Genomic DNA, 22,142 nt, shown 5'->3' on the forward strand with positions numbered 1-22,142 from the left:
AAAATAAAGAAGTATAAATTAACTAAAAAAACATCTCTACTGTTTCTAACGTAAGACTTATAAAACAATATGAAGGAAGGAGGGCTCATATATGCATTCCTGACAAATCACCTACTAAGGACTATGAGAAGATGGTTTATAATATGCACTTTTTAAAAAATTATCTGTTCAGTAAAGTTTAATCTCCTCCTAAAACAAAGACACAGGTAAAAGTGGTCATAGCAATTAAGAATTAAATTAAGGCAGAGTTAATGTTGCATTTCAAACCTAGTACAACTTTTCTGCATTTATTCCACCAGCCTCCTCTTGAACCTGGACATCTCTTGACTATTTCAAACATTTCTGGGAGACCTTCAGTTATAGCAAATTCTATTTTTTTTCTTGGTAAGAAAAATTAAAACAGTCTGAAACAATTTTTTGCAGGAAAAAAGAGTGTTTAATAAAACACAATTACAAAATCTTGAAAGAGATAGCCCTGAAGGGCATAAGTTTCATGTGCCCCACCTTTATGCAACTTACGTTATCAGTGGCTGAACGGCACAAAAGCAGTTTATAGGATAAGGACTAGCCCACTGAGAATGAGCATATGATTATGTGGTTAAATGTCTCAAATGTATTCAAGGAGTCAAAAGAGTCCACCGTAGTCACAAAATAATTAAGTTATGACAATTTTACTTTTGCTTCTTGCGTCTTGGTTTCTGCTCCTTGTGTTTTTGTGCTTTCATGTCCTTCTTGAGACGTCTGTCCACCACTTTGAAATGGCCCTTGACTCCAGCAGGGCGTCGAACCTTCCGCCCTGCACCCTTCTTGGCCACGACATAAGTCACCTGCCTTTTTTCTTTCCCTAAACCTGCTTTCTTGTAGATACTGTTAGAGGAGAGAAAAAAAAGATTGGGTGAAATCTTCCTTTCAGAATCTCCTGTCAAATTGAAGAACTGTTTCCCCAGATTTTAGTGCCCTCAATCCAAGCCACTTTCCTCTCATTATCTTTTGTTACTTTACCAGTTCATCTATATGCCTCCCTAAATTGAGTACTATATAATTAGGTGACAAAAAGGCCGAATTTCAGAAGCATTATTAATCCTGCTTTAAATAAGGTCAGTCATGGGAGTAAGAACTCTCTATGTCTCAAACTGCCCTCTTTTTAAACTTTCAACCCACAGGAAACAAACATAAATACTTTTGTGTTGTTGCTACTTCTGGAGATTAGCTCAAATAAGGAGACTGAGTTGCAGCCCTTGAAAGGTTGCCCGTCCCGGTTAAAATGTCTCTCTTTGTCCAAAACTGGAAACCAGGTGATAATTTATTTCACAAAAGGTAGTTGGCAAACTTATTAAAAATCCAGGAAGTTGTTTAAAGTGTTATTTCTTATTTTATTTTGTTTCTTCTGAAACCTATCAAGCCTAAATCTGACCAGATTCTAATTTGTGGGGAAACCTCACCAAAAGGATTTAGAGGTCAATGTAGTATAGCTGTTACAATGTTGAACTAGGATAGAAGAAGCCCAAATTACTGTTCAGCCAAGTAACTCAAATTAAAGTTTGTTAAAAAACCTGTGAGTTCTACTTAAGAATAGAAACAGTGCCCTTTCATGTCTGGAGTTTTCTTTTTATAAGAAAGACTGAGTTACAGGTTTGTCCTGAACAAACCTGTAACTATCTCAACTTAAAGCCTAACTTGAGCCTTGAGAACCTACTCCCACATTCCATCTAAAACTAAATGCAGTATTATGCTTTCCTCCTGTAATTTTGCTTTGTTTATCATCTTGACTTATACATTCCATCAAGATTATGAACAGAAACTTCCAGCACTCAGAAACCTGCAACATCATTTTAGGGGCTTTTAAACTGACCTACAAAAAGATTTCTCTAGTACTGATCAACTAGACATTCTTTCCCTTTTTCAATGAAATATAAAACTTTAAAAAAAGTAAAGAAAGCGTCTTCTGTGGCCCCTGAAATCTAGTGAATTTTATGTTTACTTTTCCTAAAGAAGAGGAAAAGAGGAGGAAAGCCATCCAGAGTCACTTTGCCAAGTGAGATGGGCAACATATAAATTTAATAAACAAACAAACTCTAATATGCAATTCAGGGAGCTTAGTATCTGATAACAAAAACCTTAAACTCAGGAGAATAGATACTGCCTCTAATCTTTGAGTTCAGGTGGGGGGGAGGGGAGAGGAACCTTATTGAGAAAGGTGAAAACCCACCTGCGCAACTGGGCAGTCTTTTCACGCTCTGAGATGTCTACAGTATTCACCACAGATTCGGCTTTTTTCTTCATCTGCTCCAGTTTCTTCAACATCTGAGGAAAAGGAGAGAGCAGTCATCACAGGAAAGAACCCCAAAGCATGGAGATATCTATGTGTGGGGATATGTATGAGTCTGTACCTGGCTCTATCCTTTGAAAGTTCAAAAATAAATAAACCATACAGCGGAGAAGCAAGAAATTTTTTCCTCATAGCGCCACAATATCTTACAAATGAAATGAATAACAAACACCGGTATATATACATAATGCCAAGCAATAAAGTGGTAGAGTTGCTTCTGTAAATGTAGACATTATGATGAATGCAATGTGGTCAATAACTAAGGCTAAAATTCTAATTTAGTATTGTGTGAACCAATCAACAGTCTGGTTGGTTGTAAGTCAACCAGACTACATAAGGTCTGCTTGGTTATAAAGGAGCATGGCCTTGCTTACTCGTCGTTTTTTGCGGGCCTTAGCTTCTGCTACTTTCTTGATGGGCCGAGCATTAATTTCACGCCAACGCTGGCGGTACTCCTCCACAGTCTGATGATCCAGAGGCAGTGGTTTGCGCCGGTGCTGGAGCTCTTCCTGCGCAAACCAATCAGGTAATTCCCCTTCTTCCTCGTTGAAAGTATACCTGGGAACAGGAAAAGAATGATATAAGGGGACCAGTCACAGGAGCCCTCCCCAAATATGAGGTAGCCGAAGTTTTTCTCTCAATTATAATAATTAAAAAAAATGGATATAAATTTTACTTTTGTACAAATGAAGAAAGGAAGTTTAATTTTTGGAATTGGATAAATTCATGCTTGTTTTCTGACTGCGGTGAGGGAAAGGGCCACAGCGCAAACAGGCATGGATGTTACAGTGATGGAACCACAATCGCTAAGTTGACTGACCAGATTTTCCTTTTTCATGCTTTTTTTTTATTTTAGAAAGGCTGATGTTTTCTCTTTATATAATTTGTATTTGTGTGTGTGTGTGTGTTGTAATTGTATTAATTCTATTTTAGGAAATGCACTAATTTATGTGCATTTCTGCCACAACATGAATGGCACGTTCTTTCCCTTATTTTAACCCTGACTGCACTTACAAAATGTATATGCTGCATTTCTGTACAAAATTCCCAAATATCTAAAAACGTTTCTGTTATGCCTCACACTAGTAACTTTTATGAAAGCTGCAATATCCAATATTTCAATCAGGGTGATATACAATTCAATCCTCAACTTATACAGGGCCATTTGATTCTTTGGATCCCTAATTTCTGCTGTTCCTTTTTATCATCCCCTGCTGCAGATTGGTTGTGACTATACAATATGCTGGGCATAGCTAAAATGGGACTAGTGGTCAACCTAGTGACTGTCTTGGCATCCTACCTATAGTGGCCATCTGTTTAAGACATTTTATAAGGTTAGTTTGGGCACAGCATGTTATATAAATAAAACAATTGGATTTCGTTAACCCAAGTTTAGACTTTATGTAAAAACCGAACTGAATAATCTTCTCCATCGAATGGTGGAGAGAACTGAACCTGTCAAACATTCCTTTTGAACCACAGGAAAATGTTTCAAGGGTTTTCAGGTATACAGGAGGAATATTTGAATATGTTTTTCGGGGGTCAACACAAAGTATTTCCAAATTTAGGGAACATCATCAGTTTTCATTTTGCTGATTTCACTCTGCCTGAAACTCCCATAAATTGTTTGGTTTTTGTTACATAGGTCTAACTGGATAAAGCAAATTTTTTCTTGAACTCATCAGTCATCCTCAGCCTATCATGTTCCTCTATTCAAAAGTCCTTTTTCCAGCTGTATTTGCTAATGCTCCTGTACTTTCAAATCACCTGTTGAAAGATTCATCAATCAAGTCTCTCTTGGCCTTGCGGGAAGTGGCAATGACTGCTCCTAATGCCAGTCCTTCAGGGTTCAGAACCCGAGCTCGCTTCACTGGAGGGAGACAAAGGTTTCAGTCAATATTCTGGGCCAGCATCCCAGTTCTATTCTTGGAAAATCCTAAACCGATGAGATGCAATTGTTCTCCATTTCTCTTTTTCTCCTTACCTGGATCTATAATGGGGACCACCTCAATACCACTTTGGTTGTCCCGAAGACGCTTTATTCCTGCCTGTGAAGCTGACAGTTCCCTGAAATACAGAAACACAGGTTGGATGTGAGGGACCATCTCCTCTTGCATTAACTGAAATGAGGAAAGCTACTTCAGATACACTATCCACCCCTCAAATATTACTGTGTCATAAAAATTGGAATTTGGATCCAAATCTGAAAATATGGATATTAAAATTTGAATTCATTATCATCCATGTAGCTAGTATTTTAAAAATGAATTGCTGGCAAGTTAATTTGATGCCAACATGAAAAATCCTATGATGACTGGTTTAAATTTCTACTAAATTAATTTAGTAGTATATTGAAATGAAGCCATCAAGGAAAGCTAGGGCCAGATTTATGTCAAATGCTAAAAGAAGCTTTAAGAGATTAATATTAACATTTCCTTATATAAATTCATTTGTCCCTAAAACCAAAGCAAATTGGATAACTTTTTTCTCTCTTCAGATCAAGCATATTTTCATGTTTAAATGGCAAACCATTTGTTTAAAGAAACTAATTTAACTGAATAATAAAGTTGCAATATATTAGATACAATTGGGACATTCAATAAAACCAATGTCAGAATGCCATCAATGACAAATGCCATAACTTTCTTTAAAACTTGAGAAATATTTCGTAATGCAGAAAAATCAAGCATCTATTTTATCAGCAAAACATCATAAATAAAGTACTTTTTTTTAAAGCCAAATTTAGTGATCATCCTTGATTAAGCTCAGAATGGATGGGTTCCTATGTTTGGAGGAAATGTTACCCAATATCAAATTAGGTACTGGTTTCTTCCTTCCAAAAATGAAGAAAGATTGGGAAGATAGGAGATAAAATCAGGATTAGAACTGTAATTGTGTGACAAGGGATGAATTTCCCCCATACTCAGTGATGGGTTGCTACCGGTTCGCCCCAGTTCGGGTGAAATGGTAGCAGCAGCAGCGGGAGGCTCTGCCCACCCACCCGGACCTCATCAAACACGCTCTGCATATGTGCAGAAGTGGTGCATGCATAAGCAAAGCGAGCGTGCATGCACGAGTGAACTGGTAGCAAAGGTAAGTGAAATCCACCACTGCCCATACTCCATGTTTGAGACAAAAAGACCTGCTGCTTACATTCTTGTTGTGACAGCTTTCTTATGGATTGCATTTGTGAGAATAGAGGTGGACAGGGGAAATGTTTAGGACTGCAGCACAGGAAGAAAAGGCACTCCTTCCTGAGTTAAAGCAAGAATGGGAAGCCTCTGTAACTGTGGGTATTATGCGCCATATTGGCTCAGATATGGCTGAACCCTGCCCATCTCTGTGCTCAAAATTAACAGAACACTGAAACAATTTGCAGTACTAATACCAAAATGCAGTACTAATCCTTCCCATCAAATGCAACAGAAAGCTCAGGAAATGAACATAACAAGCCTGGGGTTATATACTCTATTGAGCAATGGCTTTAGCCATAATTTACTGAATTATTTACAGTATACCTGGAGGAGTTCATGCCATTGACTAAGCTTTAAACCTAATTAGTATACTAAACCAAAATAATTAACCAAAATAACAATAACAATATATATATTAATTATGATTTGTTACACAGTTGGCCAGATGTTTAGACTGGATTTGGCATTTTTATCTACCAAATCCTTCCCAAGGACCTGGGATAGGCAGATGTTGCTGTGCGATGATATTATAAATATCATTACAGGTATCAGACCTGGAAGCCAGCTTTTATGTTTGGACCTTCAGGCCTGCCACATCTTCCTCTGTTCGAAAATGGGAGGGGGAATTGAATAGAGTGTAGATGACATGTAGTCAAAATAACATTCCTTTCTCAGAGAATCAAAGACACAGTGCCTTGGCACCTGGAGTCGAATGACTGGGAGGTGTCTTCAGTTTGGACAGTGGGTGATTGGACCATGTGATGGACATGAGGGTGCTGGGCAGGGACTTGAACTTTCACTGAGCCTCTGGTGGCTCAGACTGCTAAGACAGTCTGTTATTAATAGCAGCTGCTTGCAATTACTGCAGGTTCAAGTCCCACCAGGCCCAAGGTTGACTCAGCCTTCCATCCTTTATAAGGTAAGTAAAATGAGGACCCAGATTGTTGGGGGCAATAAGTTGACTTTGTATATAATATACAAATGGATGAAGACTATTGCTTGACATAGTGCCCTGAGTCTTCGGAGAAGGGCGGGATATAAATGCAAATAAAAAAAAAAAACTTGGGTAGGGAAAACCTGGAAGCTTTCAGATTTGGGTTTTCCCAGATGTGTCAATATGACATCTCTAATAAAAAGTAACTTTGAGGAAATTCAAGCCTTGGAGTTTTCTTTTGTTTAGGGTGTTATTTGGAATTCTGACAACAGGATGTAAGCTATTTCAAGTAAAGCTGCCTTTTGCAATTGACTGATGGTGAATTTGTCAATGCCAATGGCATTCAGGTAGTGCTCCAGTTGTTTTGGGAATGCACCCAAGGCACTATTACTATTGATATTACTTTTTCTTTCTATCTTATTATAGTTCATCGCACAGTCAGCCAGATGGTTAGACTGGATTTTGCATTATTATTAATAATTATTATTATTATTGGGAAGAACTTGAGAGATGGGTAAAAATGCAAAATCCAATTTAAATATCAGGCTTACTATGCAATCAATCATCATAATAGTAAACATATCACCACTTAGTGCAACATATGCATCCAGTCCCTCATGATCTTACCTGTCTTCATCGCTACTGTTGCCCTCCTCTCCCTCAGAGGACTCCCCTTCAGATGAATCTTTTGTTCCTTCAGGTTCAAGACTTTCCCTGTTCACAGATTCAGGCACGGTTTCCTGTTGTAGCAGCTTCTTTTGCTTCTTGTTGTTCTTCGAGACTTAAAATTATTTAAAACATTTCAATTAGCGAAAAATCTTCCCTCCTTACTTTCCTCTCATTACCCCAGATTCCTTGATACTTAGGTTTGTGAAGGAGAGGTAAAAAGATACAGCATCAAAATTCTGGGACATAAGGCATGAAATGCTAATGACATTTAAAGGGGAAGGTGGTAATAGGGCAATAAAGAAAAAAACCCGGTTGTCTGAGTCACTACTTTTTGAATTAGAAAATAATGTACTTGAACAAGGTCCTCACTACAGTCTCAAAAGCAATCCCTAAGATTGCACACTATTCTGGGCAAATAAAGATATACCTTTACATCCTTCCACACTATGATGCTCTCCCAATTTGTCCTAAAATAAACACCCTGATTATAGAATTTTGTTTTCCATTAAAGTTGGTGCCATAACTAAGAAAACCTGTTGAGCTGAGCTTGGATTTTTCTGGTTGAATTAGGATTTTAACATTTTGTGTGGCTTTGCTGGTTTGATTTAACAATGCCCTGTTTCTGGGATTATTCTGAATGAAAAACAGAGCAGGATTTGCAATAAACAAAATAAACTCTCTCATCATGCCCAAATAATATAGGACACGGTCTAATATGTGCAAAATCCAACATGATGGGGGGGGCACCAGGCTGAAGAATAGCTTATCATTTTCTGATTTCTCTAAAAGTAGCAATTTAAATAAATAGTCCTTGTGTTGTAAAGTCAAGGCAAAATTCATTGAGTGGCTAAATTGTTTCAGTCCTTTTTTCTTTAAAAATGTAGGCAGTGACCATCTTTCCAACATGTTTAAGTGACCTGGAATTTAATGCTAATGATGTGCAAAGCATGTTAGGAAGCAACGCATAGAGAGCCTTGAAGGCATATGAAGCAATAACATCTGTAAAATCCACATACAAAAACAAATGAAGAAGCAGTCTTAAATTCTTTTTCTCTTAACATTTAGCCACTCCAGGACACATTCATTTTGCAGTTCAAATTTTCTAACCTAATTTCAATTTGACTTTGGGGATTACTTTGAATTGTAGCCAATTCATATGCAATGAAATTATATAGTTATGTTTATTACCAGGGAAGATAGATATGGGACAAGTGGTTTTTAAAGATAGACCCAAAGGCTTGGGTTCCATTCAAGTTACTTCAAAGAAGCACTGGATAGATTTCCACTGCACGCCGATGCCATATTTTCATTTATCATCCAACTTAATCCCATGGAGTCAAATATTGTTTACCTGGTGGGTGTTCTGCCTGGTTCTGGGATAGGACTTGTGCCTGCCCGATCTCTAGTGCTTCATCAGCATTATCATCAATTCCAGCAAAAGCCTCCTGAATGAAGGAAACACAAAATTAACTTAGATCATTTGTGGAAATGCTACTCAAAATGTCACTTTATGAACCTCTGTTACTTCAGTAGTTTTTTTTTTTTTAAGAGTCTCAGGTAATGCCAAAAGAAAGGAATTTCAGACTACTGGGTGAAGGAAGTACCACATTCCCTACCACATAGGGAATGGAAGGCAAATATTTCTGTGGCAGCTTTTCCCAACTTGAGTGCTCTTTACTTAGGTGACTTTCTGCTTCCAGAATTCTTAGCAATGACCATGCATTGGACTCTTGGGCAAAGTTACTCACTTTGCCAAACCATAAGCTCATCCGATGCTGCTCACGCTCTTCTTTGTCTTCCAGTGGCACTAACAGAGGGTTTCCTCCTTCAGCATTGTCTTCCTCCATTTCATCTTCAGAGGCAATTCTGAAACAGATAAAACAATGCTGCAGGAAAGCATTGACACATTCCTACCTAATCAATCTGGTAATGAAGGCACACTTAAACCATTGCCAGGAAAATTCATGAACTGCTCTTAATCATTGAAATCCCACCTTAGTCACCCATTGAGGAACAGCTGGATTGCTCTGTGGTTTTCTTATGCTCATCTAACCTGTGTACAACAAGTTCCTGTTTCAATCCCCATTATCTCCAAGTAGAAATAGAAGAGATTCATGCTTGATATTTTGGAGAGATACTGTGAATTAACCCCATCAACATTGAGATTATATTCTTCACCTGAAAATTCCATAATTACTATAGTCTTGGGGTGAGGGTAGAAAAAAGGAAAGTGTAGATATACTAGGATAAGAGTATGCTTTTTAAATAACACCATCGCTATTAGTATTTTGCTACTAGTATTAATTAATTAATTATGATAACGATAGAATACAATAGAATACAATAGAATACTTCATTTGGCCAAAGTGTGGTTAGAATTTGTCTCTGGTACAGAAGCACACAGTGAACTTGCAAAACAAAGAAAATACTATTACTGCTAAAAGTGTGCAACCAGTAGAAGGGGAAAATAAGAGATGATAATTGTGAAAAGAGCTTGGAATGGCAAAAGCAACAAATTAAGCATAATTAAGTCAAATGGACATCCTGGCAATTTTGAGGAAATGGGTTGAGAGTGTTCTTATGAATCATTATGTGTGAAAGCACATAGTGATCCACAATTGTTTCCCCAAATGCAGCTTTCTTTCTCTCCCTACCCAACTATAATTGACTTCCGATTCTTCCAAATTGAAAAAGTGTTAACATCATTTTTAAAAAAAGACCACTTGCATAAAGCCAATTTCCCCACAGAGCAATCACCCCAGTAGAATCAATTCTCTGGCACCTTCACTTACTTTTCTGAGACACAGTCCTGCTTCAATTGCTTGGCCCGCTCCTCAACCTCTGCCATCTCCTCATCATCCAAATCACTGGCCAAGGAGACATCATCATCAGAGCCTCCTTCTTCCGAGAGAGAGAAGTCATTGTCAGCATTGGTGGATGATGCCACAAAAGCATCTGCAGCTGCCATGTCACCTTGGACCAACTCATGCAGTAGCTGGAAGCAAACAAGTGGGGCAGTGATGGCAAGTATGATCACACAGATTCATCCTTTAGATTAATTAATCTTTTAGACCTCCTGTGGCTCTGATATGATTAATCATGGTATATTTCTGGATCACATGTGGAGTCTGGGAATTGGGGGCTATTTTACACTGCTTTCATCCTTCTTTCATGAGACTGCTAATGGGGCAGGAAAGGTGTGTGTGTGAGAGAGAGGGGTGGGGAAAGAGCGCACTTATGCAAAAGTTGGCTATATTGTGTCCAAATAGCTAGAGCATCACTAACATATTCTTTGCGTGCTGTCTTGTCATTTAATATAGATTATTCAATCATTCCCAATTCTTTGTTGGTTATTTTTTCACTGAATGGTGCCTATGTGTGTTTGATATATAAACCTCCAAACATTGATCAAGGTTCAATTTTCAGCAATTTCATAATGCCTGTTCTTTGCCTTTTAAGGGCTGTGGAGAATAACAAGCTGAGAGACCTGTTTATGTATGCCTCAATATGTGGTGAAGGAAAAAAGAGTGAAACACAGTTTTGGGTTCACCCTGATTCAGAGTGATCCAGTGTCACGTCTAATCAATTGGCAGGTTCTCAGATCTTCTCTATTACCTGGTTTTTGCCAACTGCCTTGAGAGAGAACATCCCGGTATCCCCATCATCTGCAACAGAAACACCAGGAAGATCCATCTTCAGTTCAACACGTTCTCGTTGGCGCCTGCGCTCACGCAGAATTTTACGTTTTTTCCTGGGGATGATGAAGAAAAATTTTAATAACTTGAAGTACTTCACATGAGTCCACTCTGCATTATAACCTGGTCTGAGAATGAAGTGTGTCCAGAAACAAAAGATGGGGGCGGGGGGAATAATATTACAAAAACCCCAAGGCTTGGAAATTGGTGCTCAGGGCAAACCAGTAGAAACAAGGGTGATTAGAATATAAAAACAGAGTAACTGCTATACTGTGAGAAAAGGAGATTGTAAACTACCAGAGACCCCATCAACCTCATCTTGAATTCTACCACCCTTGCTCTAGATGATGATGATTAGTTTTTATCCCAACTTTTTCATATATGATTCATCTTGATTTGAGCACAGTGTGAATCAGCATTCTATACATTTTGAATTAGGGAACTCCTACTCTAAGATGTTTTTCACACATTCTAAGCAGAATCTGTTTTACAGAACTTCTACTGTTCTCCAATATGTCAACCCTTGGAAAAATTAGATTTGAGAAGGGAAATGCTTCAAAACACACACACACCATAATTTTGGGTGTTTTCACATGTCCATATTAAAGATAAGGATTATAGGACAAAAAAAAAATGGGGGGGGGACTTTTCAAGATTCTAGTCCTCAAACTAACTATGATGATGCCCACAATTTCCACCCCATAATACTTGCTTGAGATAGCTATATGAACATATTGATCCAGACTCAGATCTCCACTATGGGGCTGTAAGAGGCAAGTATTTTGAAGAGCTCAGAAATCCCAAACATTTCTCCAAATGGCCTAGATTTGTAGTCCAAGATACAAAAAGATGCTTAAGTTGAGAAAACTGATCTGAGTTCTGGGTCAAACTACAGTAACTAAACAAATTTAAATATGCAATTAACATATTTCCTAAGCTTCCTCTGATGTCTTTATACAATGCCTGATTCCTTATTATAGCCATTTATTAGTAGGCAGAGAAAGGATAATTCCCAAATGGATTTCTTGCTTTCTCCAAGCTCACCGCTTTAGTTCGGCTATCTCCTCAGCTTTTTGCTGAGCAAGCTGTAATTCCAATTCTTCAGCCTCTTTTTCTTCTTCTCCCCTTTGAATTTCTGAAGTTGTCTGCTTAGGTTGCACTTCTTCCTCTCCTTCTTCTTCCTCACCGGAACTTAAACTAGAAGTGGCACAAAAAAGAAAAGAAAAGAAAAGAGAGAAACATCTTTTGAACTTTAAGCCACCCAGAATCACTTGGCTGAGATGGGGAGCTCCAAAAATTGAATTACATGAATAAAATTTTTTCATTAATAAAAAACCTGAAAATACTTTATTGAGTATTTAACTGAGATTTACTGTCAAAACCAGACAACTAACAAGCAGAAAACTAAGGGGGGGGGGAGAAATCCAATAGAACTATGTCTTAGCAAATTGAATAAAATGGCTCTGTCCCCTATCTCTCCTTTGGCCATAAGCTGGTGGAATAGTTGCAGTCAGACAACAAGGCTCACCAAACCAAGATGAGTCTCTTGTTTTGTAGCTAGTAAACTGCCAGCTAAACTTCCGGAATTGGGTCCAATTCACTTACTTGATATCTATTTCCTTAGCTTGTTCTTTCAGCTTCTTCACCAGAAACCGCCTCAGTTTTGTTCTCCAATTCAGCAGGGCCCTAAGCAAGGAGAAGAAGACAGTGAGAGTTTATACCGGGTGTTGGCAACCTGTGGCTCTCTTGACCCTCTGCTGTGGCTCCATGTCCCATCACTGGCTGGCCCTGCCCCCCACCTTCCCCTCCCAGTCACTCCTCGCCTGGCCTGAGAAGGTAAGGGCGATGGCAGCGGGTGGAGAAGCAGCCAGTGCTAATTCTCCGGTGCCTCACTCTTGCTGGAGGTTCTTCTGGCCCTTGTTAGTAGTTGGAGTCCCTTGGTCACTTGGGGAGATGCGCAACCTGCTCTCTGCCCCGAGACTTGGCCGCGACTGATGCCAGTCTCGCTAACAAAAGGGCTGGCGGGGTGAGAATGGGATCTGGGAGATGACAGAAAGGGGGACGGGCCCGCAGCACACAGCTGTGGCTTTAAGAGGCTCAGGGCAGCGGGAAAAGGGGGCTGGCCCTGCCGAATCTCCCACACCACTCCAGGTGTCAGGCTCAGAGAAAGCCAGAGGGCCCTCACCAAAGACACTCACCTGTCAGCTGGTCTCCCTCTCTTTGTGTGTGTGTGTCTCTCTCTCTATGTCTGTGTGTGTGTATGTGTGCATGTATATCTCTCTCACTTCCTGTCTCTCTCTGTGTCTCTTCTCACTCTCTGGGAAAGCCCACATGCTCTCCTCTTTGCTACCCCTTTTTCTTTCTTCCTTTTGAAAATCCAGGCTGGCTGAGGAACGAGTGCAATGCTTCCCTCCTCCCACTCCTGCAACCCTATGGCCGGCTGTGGCGGGACCGGGAGGATATGCACAAGGAGAAGGAGGGGGAGGAGGGAAGCCTTGTGCTTGTTCTTCAGCCAGCCCAGATTTCCAAAAGGAAGAAAGAAAAGGGGTAGCAAAGAGCTCCAAAGCGCATGCTGGCCTTTCCCAGAGAGAGAGAAGCTTCTGTTCTTTCTTCTTGGCAACTTTGGGGGAGGGGTTGTCCCGTATTTTGACTACCAAGCCCAGGGACTATATTTTCCAGTCACTTTGGACTGAGTTGCAGGATGTGCATGTGTGCTGCCTGTATGTGTGCGCTGCTGCTTGGGATGATGTTTCTCCGAAGTGCTTGCAACAATGTAAGGCAGCAACCTTGTGATGCTGGGATATAACAGCCTGACAGTCACTCCATTTGCAATGCAAGGTTTATTTTTGTATCTTTCCAGAGAAAGAACATGGGTGAATTTCCTTACAGGAAATTCCCTGGTGTGTGGGGGAGAGGGAGGGAGGGGGATAGAGAGAAAGAAAAAGACAGAAAGATAGAAAGAGACAGAGAAAGAGAGAGGTGGGAGATAGAGAAAGATGAGAGGGAGGGAGAAAGAGATAGCTAGAGAGCTAGAGAAAGAGATATGAGAGGGAAATAGAGAGGGAAAGAGAAATGAGAAGGCGAGAGAGGAGAGGGAGGGAGAGATGAGAGAGAGAGAGGGAGAAAGAGAGAGGGACAGAGTGGGAAAGAGAGAGACAGACAGAGAGATACCTGTTTCCATAGAAAAGAAAGGCATGCCTGGGGAGAATGACATATGACTGGGTGGGAGTGAGTGACATTGAGGTGGCCACGCCCACCCAGGTTTTGTGGCTCCTGGTGTTTTGTTTTCCATTGGAAACAGGTCTAAATGGCTATTTGAGTGTTTAAGGTTGCAGACCCCTGGTCTACACATACCATTCCTGTGAGAAACCTCAGAAGCAGGAAACTTAATTGGTTGCTAATGGATTGGGGATGACTGACATGAAGTTACTGGGATATTCAGGTGATTATAGTTAGGAGACTAGGATGGACCTTATTTCTCCTTAGCGTCTTACAACCCCTTCTTATAATATAAGTCAATTCCCATACCGGAGTTCCTTACGTCCAAGAACACGGATGTCTTGACAACAATGACGCATTTCCTCACTGGTTGCACTGTGATGTTCCAACTCTTCATTGTCAAAGACAATCTAGGAGATAAGGCAGAGAGGACAAAAATAATGGAAAGGTCTCTCTCACTGGTGCTTTGTCCTAACCAGAATTCTCTGATTTCTAGCACCATGACATCCTGATAATCTAGCCCTCCTATCCCACACTCTAAAAGTTTCCACTTCTGATGCACAATCCTTACCTCACTGGCCTTGGCTAAGAAGTCCACTGGGTTGGAAGCTTTTAGAAAATCTGTCAGGCTGCAGCGGTTATAAAGAACTGTGGCTCCATCTTCATATCCTTCAGCCTATTTGAAAAAAATTACAAGTAAAACACAGTAACATGGGTGTGTAAAATGTGTCTCAAGTAAGAACCATCTCCTTCCACCTAATCCTCTACAGTCTAAACACCAAACCTTCCCACCTTTCAATCATTATTTCTGCCCAATAAATGAATACTCTTCTGAAGCTATTTACAGCTCATAGCTATTGTTGGAGAAACAGCAATGTCTCCCATACTGACCTTTGGCTTCCTTTTGGTCACCAATTCAGTCACAGACTTGGCCTGCACCTCCACTTCTTTGAAAGCAAACTTGGGGTCAAAGAATTTATTGTCAATTTTATCTGGAGCCAAGTAACCTACAAAGAGATGAGAGTAAATAAAAAGACATTTATAACTAAGCAAGTCACTAATTAAAATGATCTTCTTTTTTTTCATCCTGAAGCTCAAGATAATAATATGCATTTGGCAGCTTCCCAATAAGGTACTGACCTGGCCAAAATCTACTTTGTTTTAGAGAGGTAACATCAAGTGCTTCCAAACCAAGCTTTGGAGAATTTGGAGAACAAATTAGCAGATTTATAGGACAGTTCTATCATACAGGAATAATCAGAAATGATGAATTTGCCACATCCTTCTTCAGGATGCAGATATTTTGGCCAAACAATGGCACAAGATCCTATGTCCATCAACAACTTTTTGTATATCCAGCCCAGAGTTGCTTTGCATAGCAAGCTAGGTGGCATATACATTTAATAAACCAACGGAAATATATCCTGCAGCACTACATGCAGATAACAAAGCAAACTCCAATGCTGTATTATGCTGGGTTTCCCAAATCAACCATATTTCATTTACACACACACCCAGTTGACAATTCATTCCCTTTCCCCCCCATTCTAGCACTCACCCTGGCAGATCACAAAGATCTCAGCTGACTCATTACGGGAGGCTTGTGGCTTGGTGGCTTGCACTTTATGGAAGAGCTGCTGAAAGATCCATAGAAGAGGCTGGTAATCCCGGGAACGGAAGACCTTGGTGATGAACCAGCCTCCCTTAGACAAGAAATCACAGGCCAGTTTCAGGGCTGACAGTGTAAGGTTTGCTGTCAGGAGAGATGGAACAGAGAGGAGAGAAAAGGCACAAAGCTAAGGAAAAGTTAAGACTAGCCTCTGAATTTGCAATTTAAACTGCCATCCATTGTACACTCATTCCAATTGCATAATCTTGAGATGAAGATAATACAGGTGGTCCTCAACTTATGACCACAATTGAGCCCAAAATTTATGTTGCTAAGTGAAAAATTTATAGTGAGTTTTGCCCCATTTTACAACTTTTCTTGCCACATGTGTTAAGTGAATCACTGCAGTTCTTAAATTAGTACCACAGTTGTTAAGTGAATCTTGTTTTCTCCATTGACTTTGCTTGTCAGAAAGTTGCAAAAGGGGATCGGTCACATGACTCTGGGACACTGCAACCATCATAAATGTGTCATTTATCAAGCATTCAAATGTGGCCATGGGGATCCTGCAACGGTCCTGTGAAAAATGGTCATCAGTCACTTTTTTCAGTGCTGTTGTAACTTTAAAGGGTCACTAAATGAACTGTTGTAAGTCAAGGACTACCTGTACAACTCATCTACCATTATACAGGATTATACAGGAAAGGATATAAGAATGGCAAGATGCTTATTTAGTGACATTTATAACAGAAGACACAAACCCATTCTACATGATTAGGGGCAAGGGAAGGAAGATGATTTTACCTCAGAGAGTAGCCCTGAAGAACAATCTCTGTTCTTCAGAATTAGAACCAGGGAGATAGCTAAAATTTTAGGGTTCAATTATTGTACTAGAAATGGGAAGCAAAATTAATTTAATGCATTATTTGCATATTAAAGCAAAATTCAGTTAAATGGCAAGGAGTTATTTCAAGCCTCTAAGCAGCCAGGCTTTATGTTATTTGCAGTTACTGGGGCAATCAAGAAGGGCAACAGAGGGAGAAAGTTGACTAGCAACCACTGCTAGAATTTTTAAGGATGCAGACCACATTGTTGATTAGCATCTGACCCCAGTAGGGAGGGAGAGAACTTCTCACAGGGCTACTGCCTGGCACTTCTGGTGCAGGAATATCCCTATATGTTCAGGCAAATTCCATTAAATGAAGGTTGTTAAATGATGTTCCTCAACTAAAAATTTCCATTTAAAGAAGAACCCAGAACCTTTTAGCCAAAATTCATCATTACTTTGAAAAATTCAATCTTGGCCAAGGGTGAAATGTAAAATTTGTTACTACCAGTTCTGTGGGCGTGGCTTGGTGGCAGGGGGGGGGAGATAATGTGACTAGGTGGGCATGGCCAACTTTTTTTTTTTACTTTTAAAAGCAATTCAGCTGGGATCGCCAGAACTTTTTAAAAGCATTTTTTACAGCCTCTTCAGCAGAAGAGGGGCAGAACATATGTGCGCAAGGTGGTAGTGGATGCACAGGAAACATGGGGCACATCCTCAGGGACAGGGCGTATGTACAGGGGCGCTCGCATTGCATTTTGGGGATTGGGGCAAATGTGTGCATTTCCATGTGTGTGTGCTTTGGGCACTCAGCACCAAAAAGATTAACCATCACTGGCCTGCCTATATGTTGCTTAGCTCAAATTGCTTGGCTTTATTAGCATACTTGCTCATGTAATTTCACATGCATATTAGCTTTGTTTAGGTAAAGGTAATGATTTCTCCTGTCTGGTAATGTCCAACTCTAGGGAGCAGCGCTCATCTCTGTTTCTTAGCCAAGGATACCAGCTTTGTCCAAAGTCATTTCTACAGTCATATGGTCAGTATAACTATACCCTGAGAACTGTTACCTTCCCACCAAAGTGGTAGCTATTTATCTACTTGAATTTGCATGCTCTCAAACTGCTAGGTTGGCAGGAGTTGGGGGAAGTAATGGGAGCTCACAACACTGCACACTATTCAGGTCTCAAACCTGGGCTATTAATTTTTCAACTGACCATCTCAGCATTTTAAACCTCTGAGCCATTACACCCTCATTAGCTTTCTTTATGTAACAGGAGTTTTATGGAAACATAAGGAGGTCCATGAAATCAAAACAATTTTCATTGTAATACTAAAATGTATTTACTTTTTTAAGTCTCATTTCTCTTGAACGTTCAATGGGTAAAACTGCTGGGGCCTTCGCACAAATCAAGGCAATGGCGCCAACAGTCCTAGCAGTCACTATATTTTTCACCACCAGGCACTTACCGTTAAAAAAATGGTAACTTCACAAGAATACCCTTAATGAAGCAGTAAAAAGTTTTATTAAATTTTGAGTATATCTTTTTAATGTTCTGTGTGATGAAATAAAAAGTATGCAGAAAGTATTTCTAAAGTATTTCTTAAGTACAATGGCTATTCAGACAAGGAGAGCCAGTGTTTTTTTTTAAAAAATGAACCAAGCAGACCCACCACTTCAAGGAAAATATCTGACAGCCTGTGTTGCCAATAATAAAATTCAAGCTTTGAATTAAAAATCAGATTTTTTGGAAAAATTGTGACAGTAGCAGTTGAACAGAGTTGGAAGGGACCTTGGAGGTCTTTTAGTCCCGCGATGGCGAACCTATGGCACGCATGCCAGAAATGGCACGCAGAGCCCTCTCTGTGGGCACACATGCTGTTGCCAGTTGCTCTTCTGGTTACCGGCACCGGCCAGCTGGTCTTCATGGGTGCTGGAGCATCGGAAAATGGCCAAAAACAGGCATGCATGTGCCAGCCAGCTGGTCTTCGGATTTCCGGTGCTCTGGCACGCGCAAAGACCAGCTGGTTGGCGTGCATGCATGTGCGTTCCGATTTCGGCACTCAGTGCCAAAACAGTTCCCCATCGCTGGTATAGTGTCTTCTGTTTCATTGGACTACAACAGTGATGGTGAACCTTTTAGGGATCGAGTGCACAAACTGCAGCACAAAACCCACTTATTAATAGCGAAGTGCCAACATGGCAATTTAATGTGAATAATGAGGTTTTACTACCTAAAATAATGATAAACAACACAGAGTTCAGCTAATTGTTCTAAACAAATGTGATAAATGCACTTTTATGCTCCTTAATTTTATTCCTGTTTTTGAAATATTACGTTTAGCAATAATAACAAAGAAAAACTTTTGTAATATTTCTTTCCCTCCCCCTCTTCCCCCGTCTCTTTTCCTCCCTCTCTCTCTCTGCCTGCTTCTCTCTCTACCCCTCCCTCCATCTCTCTCCTTCTGTTCGTTCTATCTACCTACCTATTCCTCCCTTCCTCCCTCTATCTATCTATCCATGCTCTCCTACCCAGCTTTACTTGTTGTGGGAATCCAACTTACTTGGGCTGTGGAGAGGAAGTAGAAGCGGGCAGGCAAAGCCAAGCGTTAGAGATCCACACAAAATAAGACAACTCCAACCTGGATCCTGTCAGGGAGACCCCCCCCTCTTCCCTCTCCACCAGCTATGGCAAATCTACTTCCCAGGCTGAAGGTAATCAACAACTGGCAGATGACCTGAATGAGTTTTACTGCAGGTTTGAAAGGAAACTACAGCCACCTATCTCCACAACCCTCATCTCAGACACACCAACAACAGTCAAGCCTCCTACAACTGACCCCATCCCATTGGGTTCACAACCCTTAGTGATCACAGAAAAGGAAGTGCAGGACCTATTTCACAGACAAAAGCCAGGAAAAGCTCCAGACCCAGACAAGATAACGCCTTCTTGCTTAAAAGTCTGTGCTGACCAATTGCATCCCCTCTTCACCCATATTTTCAATAAATCACTAGAGATGTGCTATGTTCCTTCTTGCTTCAAACGCTCTACCATCATCCCAGTGCCGAAGAAGCCCTCCATCAAGGAACTGAATGACTACAGACCAGTTGCTTTAACATCTGTAGTCATGAAAACCTTTGAAAGGCTAGTGCTTTCCCACTTGAAAACCATCACGGATCCGCTGTTAGACCCCTTGCAATTTGCATACCGAGCAAATAGATCAACAGATGATGCTGTTAATATGGCTCTGCTAAACTAAAGTCTACAACATCTTGAGTCTCCAAAGACCTATGCAAGGGTCCTCTTTGTAGACTTTAGTTCAGCATTCAATACCATCATTCCAGACACTCTTCTAACTAAGCTAAACCAGCTACAGGTACCGGAACAGACTTGTAAGTGGATCACAAGCTTCCTAACAAACAGGAAGCAGCAGGTGAAGCTAAGCAAGATCACATCAAATACCTGTGCAATTAGCACAGGGCCCCCGCAGGGCTGTGTGCTCTCCCCACTTCTCTTCTCTCTGTATACCTGTCAAGCTACTGAAGTTCACAGTGATTGGTCTCATTCAAGACAATGACGAATCTGCATATAGACAAGAGGTCGAACGACTAGCCTTGTGGTGTGATCGAAACAATCTGGAACTGGAACTGAACACACTCAAAACCATAGAAATGGTAGTAAACCCTTCCACACTTCCACCTCTCACAATACTAGACAACACAGTATCAACAGTAGAGACCTTCAAATTTCTAGGTTCTATCATATCGAAAGATCTAAAATGGACAGCTAACATCAAAAACATCATCAAAAAAGGACAACAAAGAATGTTCTTTTTGCGCCAACTCAGTAAGCTCAAACTGGCCAAGGAGCTGCTGATTCAGTTCTACAGAGGAATTATTGAATCTGTCATTTGCACCTCTATAACTGTCTGGTTCAGTTCTGCAATCCCACAAGAAAGACACAGACTTCAGAGGATAATTAGAACTGCAGAAAAAATAATTGCTACCAATCGGCTTTCCATTGAGGACCTGTATACTGCACAAATCAAGAAGAGGGCTGTGAAAATATTTACAGATCCCTCACATCCTGGACATAAAATGTTTCAACTCCTACTCTCAAAACAACGCTATAGAGCATTGCACACCGGAACAACTAGACACAAGAACAGTTTCTTCCCGAAAGCCATCACTCTGCTAAACAAATAATTCCCTCAACACTGTCAAACTATTTAATAAATCCCATCACTCATCTCCTTCCATTTATGACTGTATGACTGTAACTTTGTTGCTGGTAATCCTTATGATTTATATCCATCATTTGTGTTGTAAATGTTGTACCCTGATGAAGGTATCTTTTCTTTTATGTACTACTGAGAGCATATGCACCAAGACAAATTCCTTGTGTGTCCAATCACACTTGGCCAATAAAAAATTCTATTGTATTGTATTGTATTGTATTCTGTGGCAGAGGCCAGGGCAGCCTCAGAGCAGCTCCCTTCTTGGAGGCGACCAGCAAGCAAACAAATGTAGCACTCTGGCTGGGAGACGGAGTGCCACCTCTGGCCAGTGAGAGCGCGACCGCTGTGGCACTGATCAGGAGGGATGTGTGAACCAAATGTTTGAACCTGCATTCGGCAGTTTGCAAACGGGCTCAGCGGGGCCACTTAGTGGGGAGATCTCAGCCCATTTGGTTCGCTTCAGCACGGAGTGGGAACACAGAAGGCAGAGGGAATCTGTGCCCGTTCAACCCTCAAAGACTCCTTTGGGGTGACCTTTTTTGCTTTTGAAACATTATGTTTAGCAACTGTAAAAAAGAAAAACTTTTGTAAAATAATTTCTCTTCCCCCCCCTCTCTTTCTTTCCCCCCTTCAGTTTCTTGCTCTTTCCCTCGCCGCTCCTGCCTCCCTATATTTCTCCCTCTCCCCACCACCGCAGGGGGAGAAACCCCTGAACTGGTGTTGGGTGAGGAGAATGATGTCTAAAGGCTGATGAGTCCAGGAGCAGAGCACCCACACCCAGTTGGCTGGTGGGGAGGCAGGGCATTCCAACACAGGCAGCTCTGCAGGAAAAGAAACTACTTTTTTTGCTGAGCTGAGCTGACACAGGGACGCATTGGGGCTCTGCGTCATAATGGGTTTCAGGAGGAGGACGGAACCCCATCTTCCCCATTGTGAAGTGTGCGAGTGAAGAAGTTCAATTCCAACTTTGTGAGATCCTTTTCTTTCACGAGAAGTTGGAATGGATTGAGTGAAATGTGATGGAGAAAAGTAATTGGAGCTGGGCTGGGGCGACTGCGAGCATGCCCACATACATACAGCAAACATGTGGAAAACTCTTAAAAATATCACCGGCTATGGCAAACCTCCTTCCCAGGCTGAAGGTAATCAACAACTGGCAGATGACCTGAATGAGTTTTACTGCAGGTTTGAAAGGAAACTACAGCCACCTATCTCCACAACCCCCATCTCAGACACACCAACAACAGCCAAGCCTCCTACAACTGACCCCATTTCATTGGGTTCACAACCCCTAGTGATCACAGAAAAGGAAGTGCAGGACCTATTTCACAGACAAAAGCCAGGAAAAGCTCCAGGCCCAGACAAGATAACTCCTTCTTGCTTAAAAGTCTGTGCTGACCAATTGGCCCCCATCTTCACCCATATTTT

The 22,142-nt window shown here is 40.8% G+C and overlaps 1 protein-coding gene across 1 annotated transcript in view; it reads right to left on the reverse strand.

Annotated features, from left to right (window-relative positions):
- Positions 1-413: 413 nt before the first annotated feature.
- Positions 414-22,142, reverse strand: part of FTSJ3 (FtsJ RNA 2'-O-methyltransferase 3) — a 34,819-nt gene continuing 13,090 nt past the window's right edge. The window contains exons 7-22 of the mRNA XM_058183337.1: positions 15,599-15,793; positions 14,932-15,047; positions 14,612-14,716; positions 14,350-14,450; positions 12,427-12,507; positions 11,866-12,018; positions 10,742-10,877; positions 9,919-10,121; positions 8,875-8,992; positions 8,478-8,571; positions 7,085-7,238; positions 4,314-4,396; positions 4,097-4,199; positions 2,704-2,887; positions 2,210-2,304; positions 414-867 (exon numbers count right to left, since the gene is read on the reverse strand). Of these exons, the coding sequence (XP_058039320.1) occupies positions 672-867; positions 2,210-2,304; positions 2,704-2,887; positions 4,097-4,199; positions 4,314-4,396; positions 7,085-7,238; positions 8,478-8,571; positions 8,875-8,992; positions 9,919-10,121; positions 10,742-10,877; positions 11,866-12,018; positions 12,427-12,507; positions 14,350-14,450; positions 14,612-14,716; positions 14,932-15,047; positions 15,599-15,793 (2,117 nt within the window). The 3' untranslated portion in view covers positions 414-671. The remainder of the gene's footprint in view (positions 868-2,209; positions 2,305-2,703; positions 2,888-4,096; positions 4,200-4,313; positions 4,397-7,084; positions 7,239-8,477; positions 8,572-8,874; positions 8,993-9,918; positions 10,122-10,741; positions 10,878-11,865; positions 12,019-12,426; positions 12,508-14,349; positions 14,451-14,611; positions 14,717-14,931; positions 15,048-15,598; positions 15,794-22,142) is intronic.

Source organism: Ahaetulla prasina, chromosome 4, assembly GCF_028640845.1.
Source record: "Ahaetulla prasina isolate Xishuangbanna chromosome 4, ASM2864084v1, whole genome shotgun sequence".
NCBI lineage: Eukaryota > Metazoa > Chordata > Lepidosauria > Squamata > Colubridae > Ahaetulla > Ahaetulla prasina.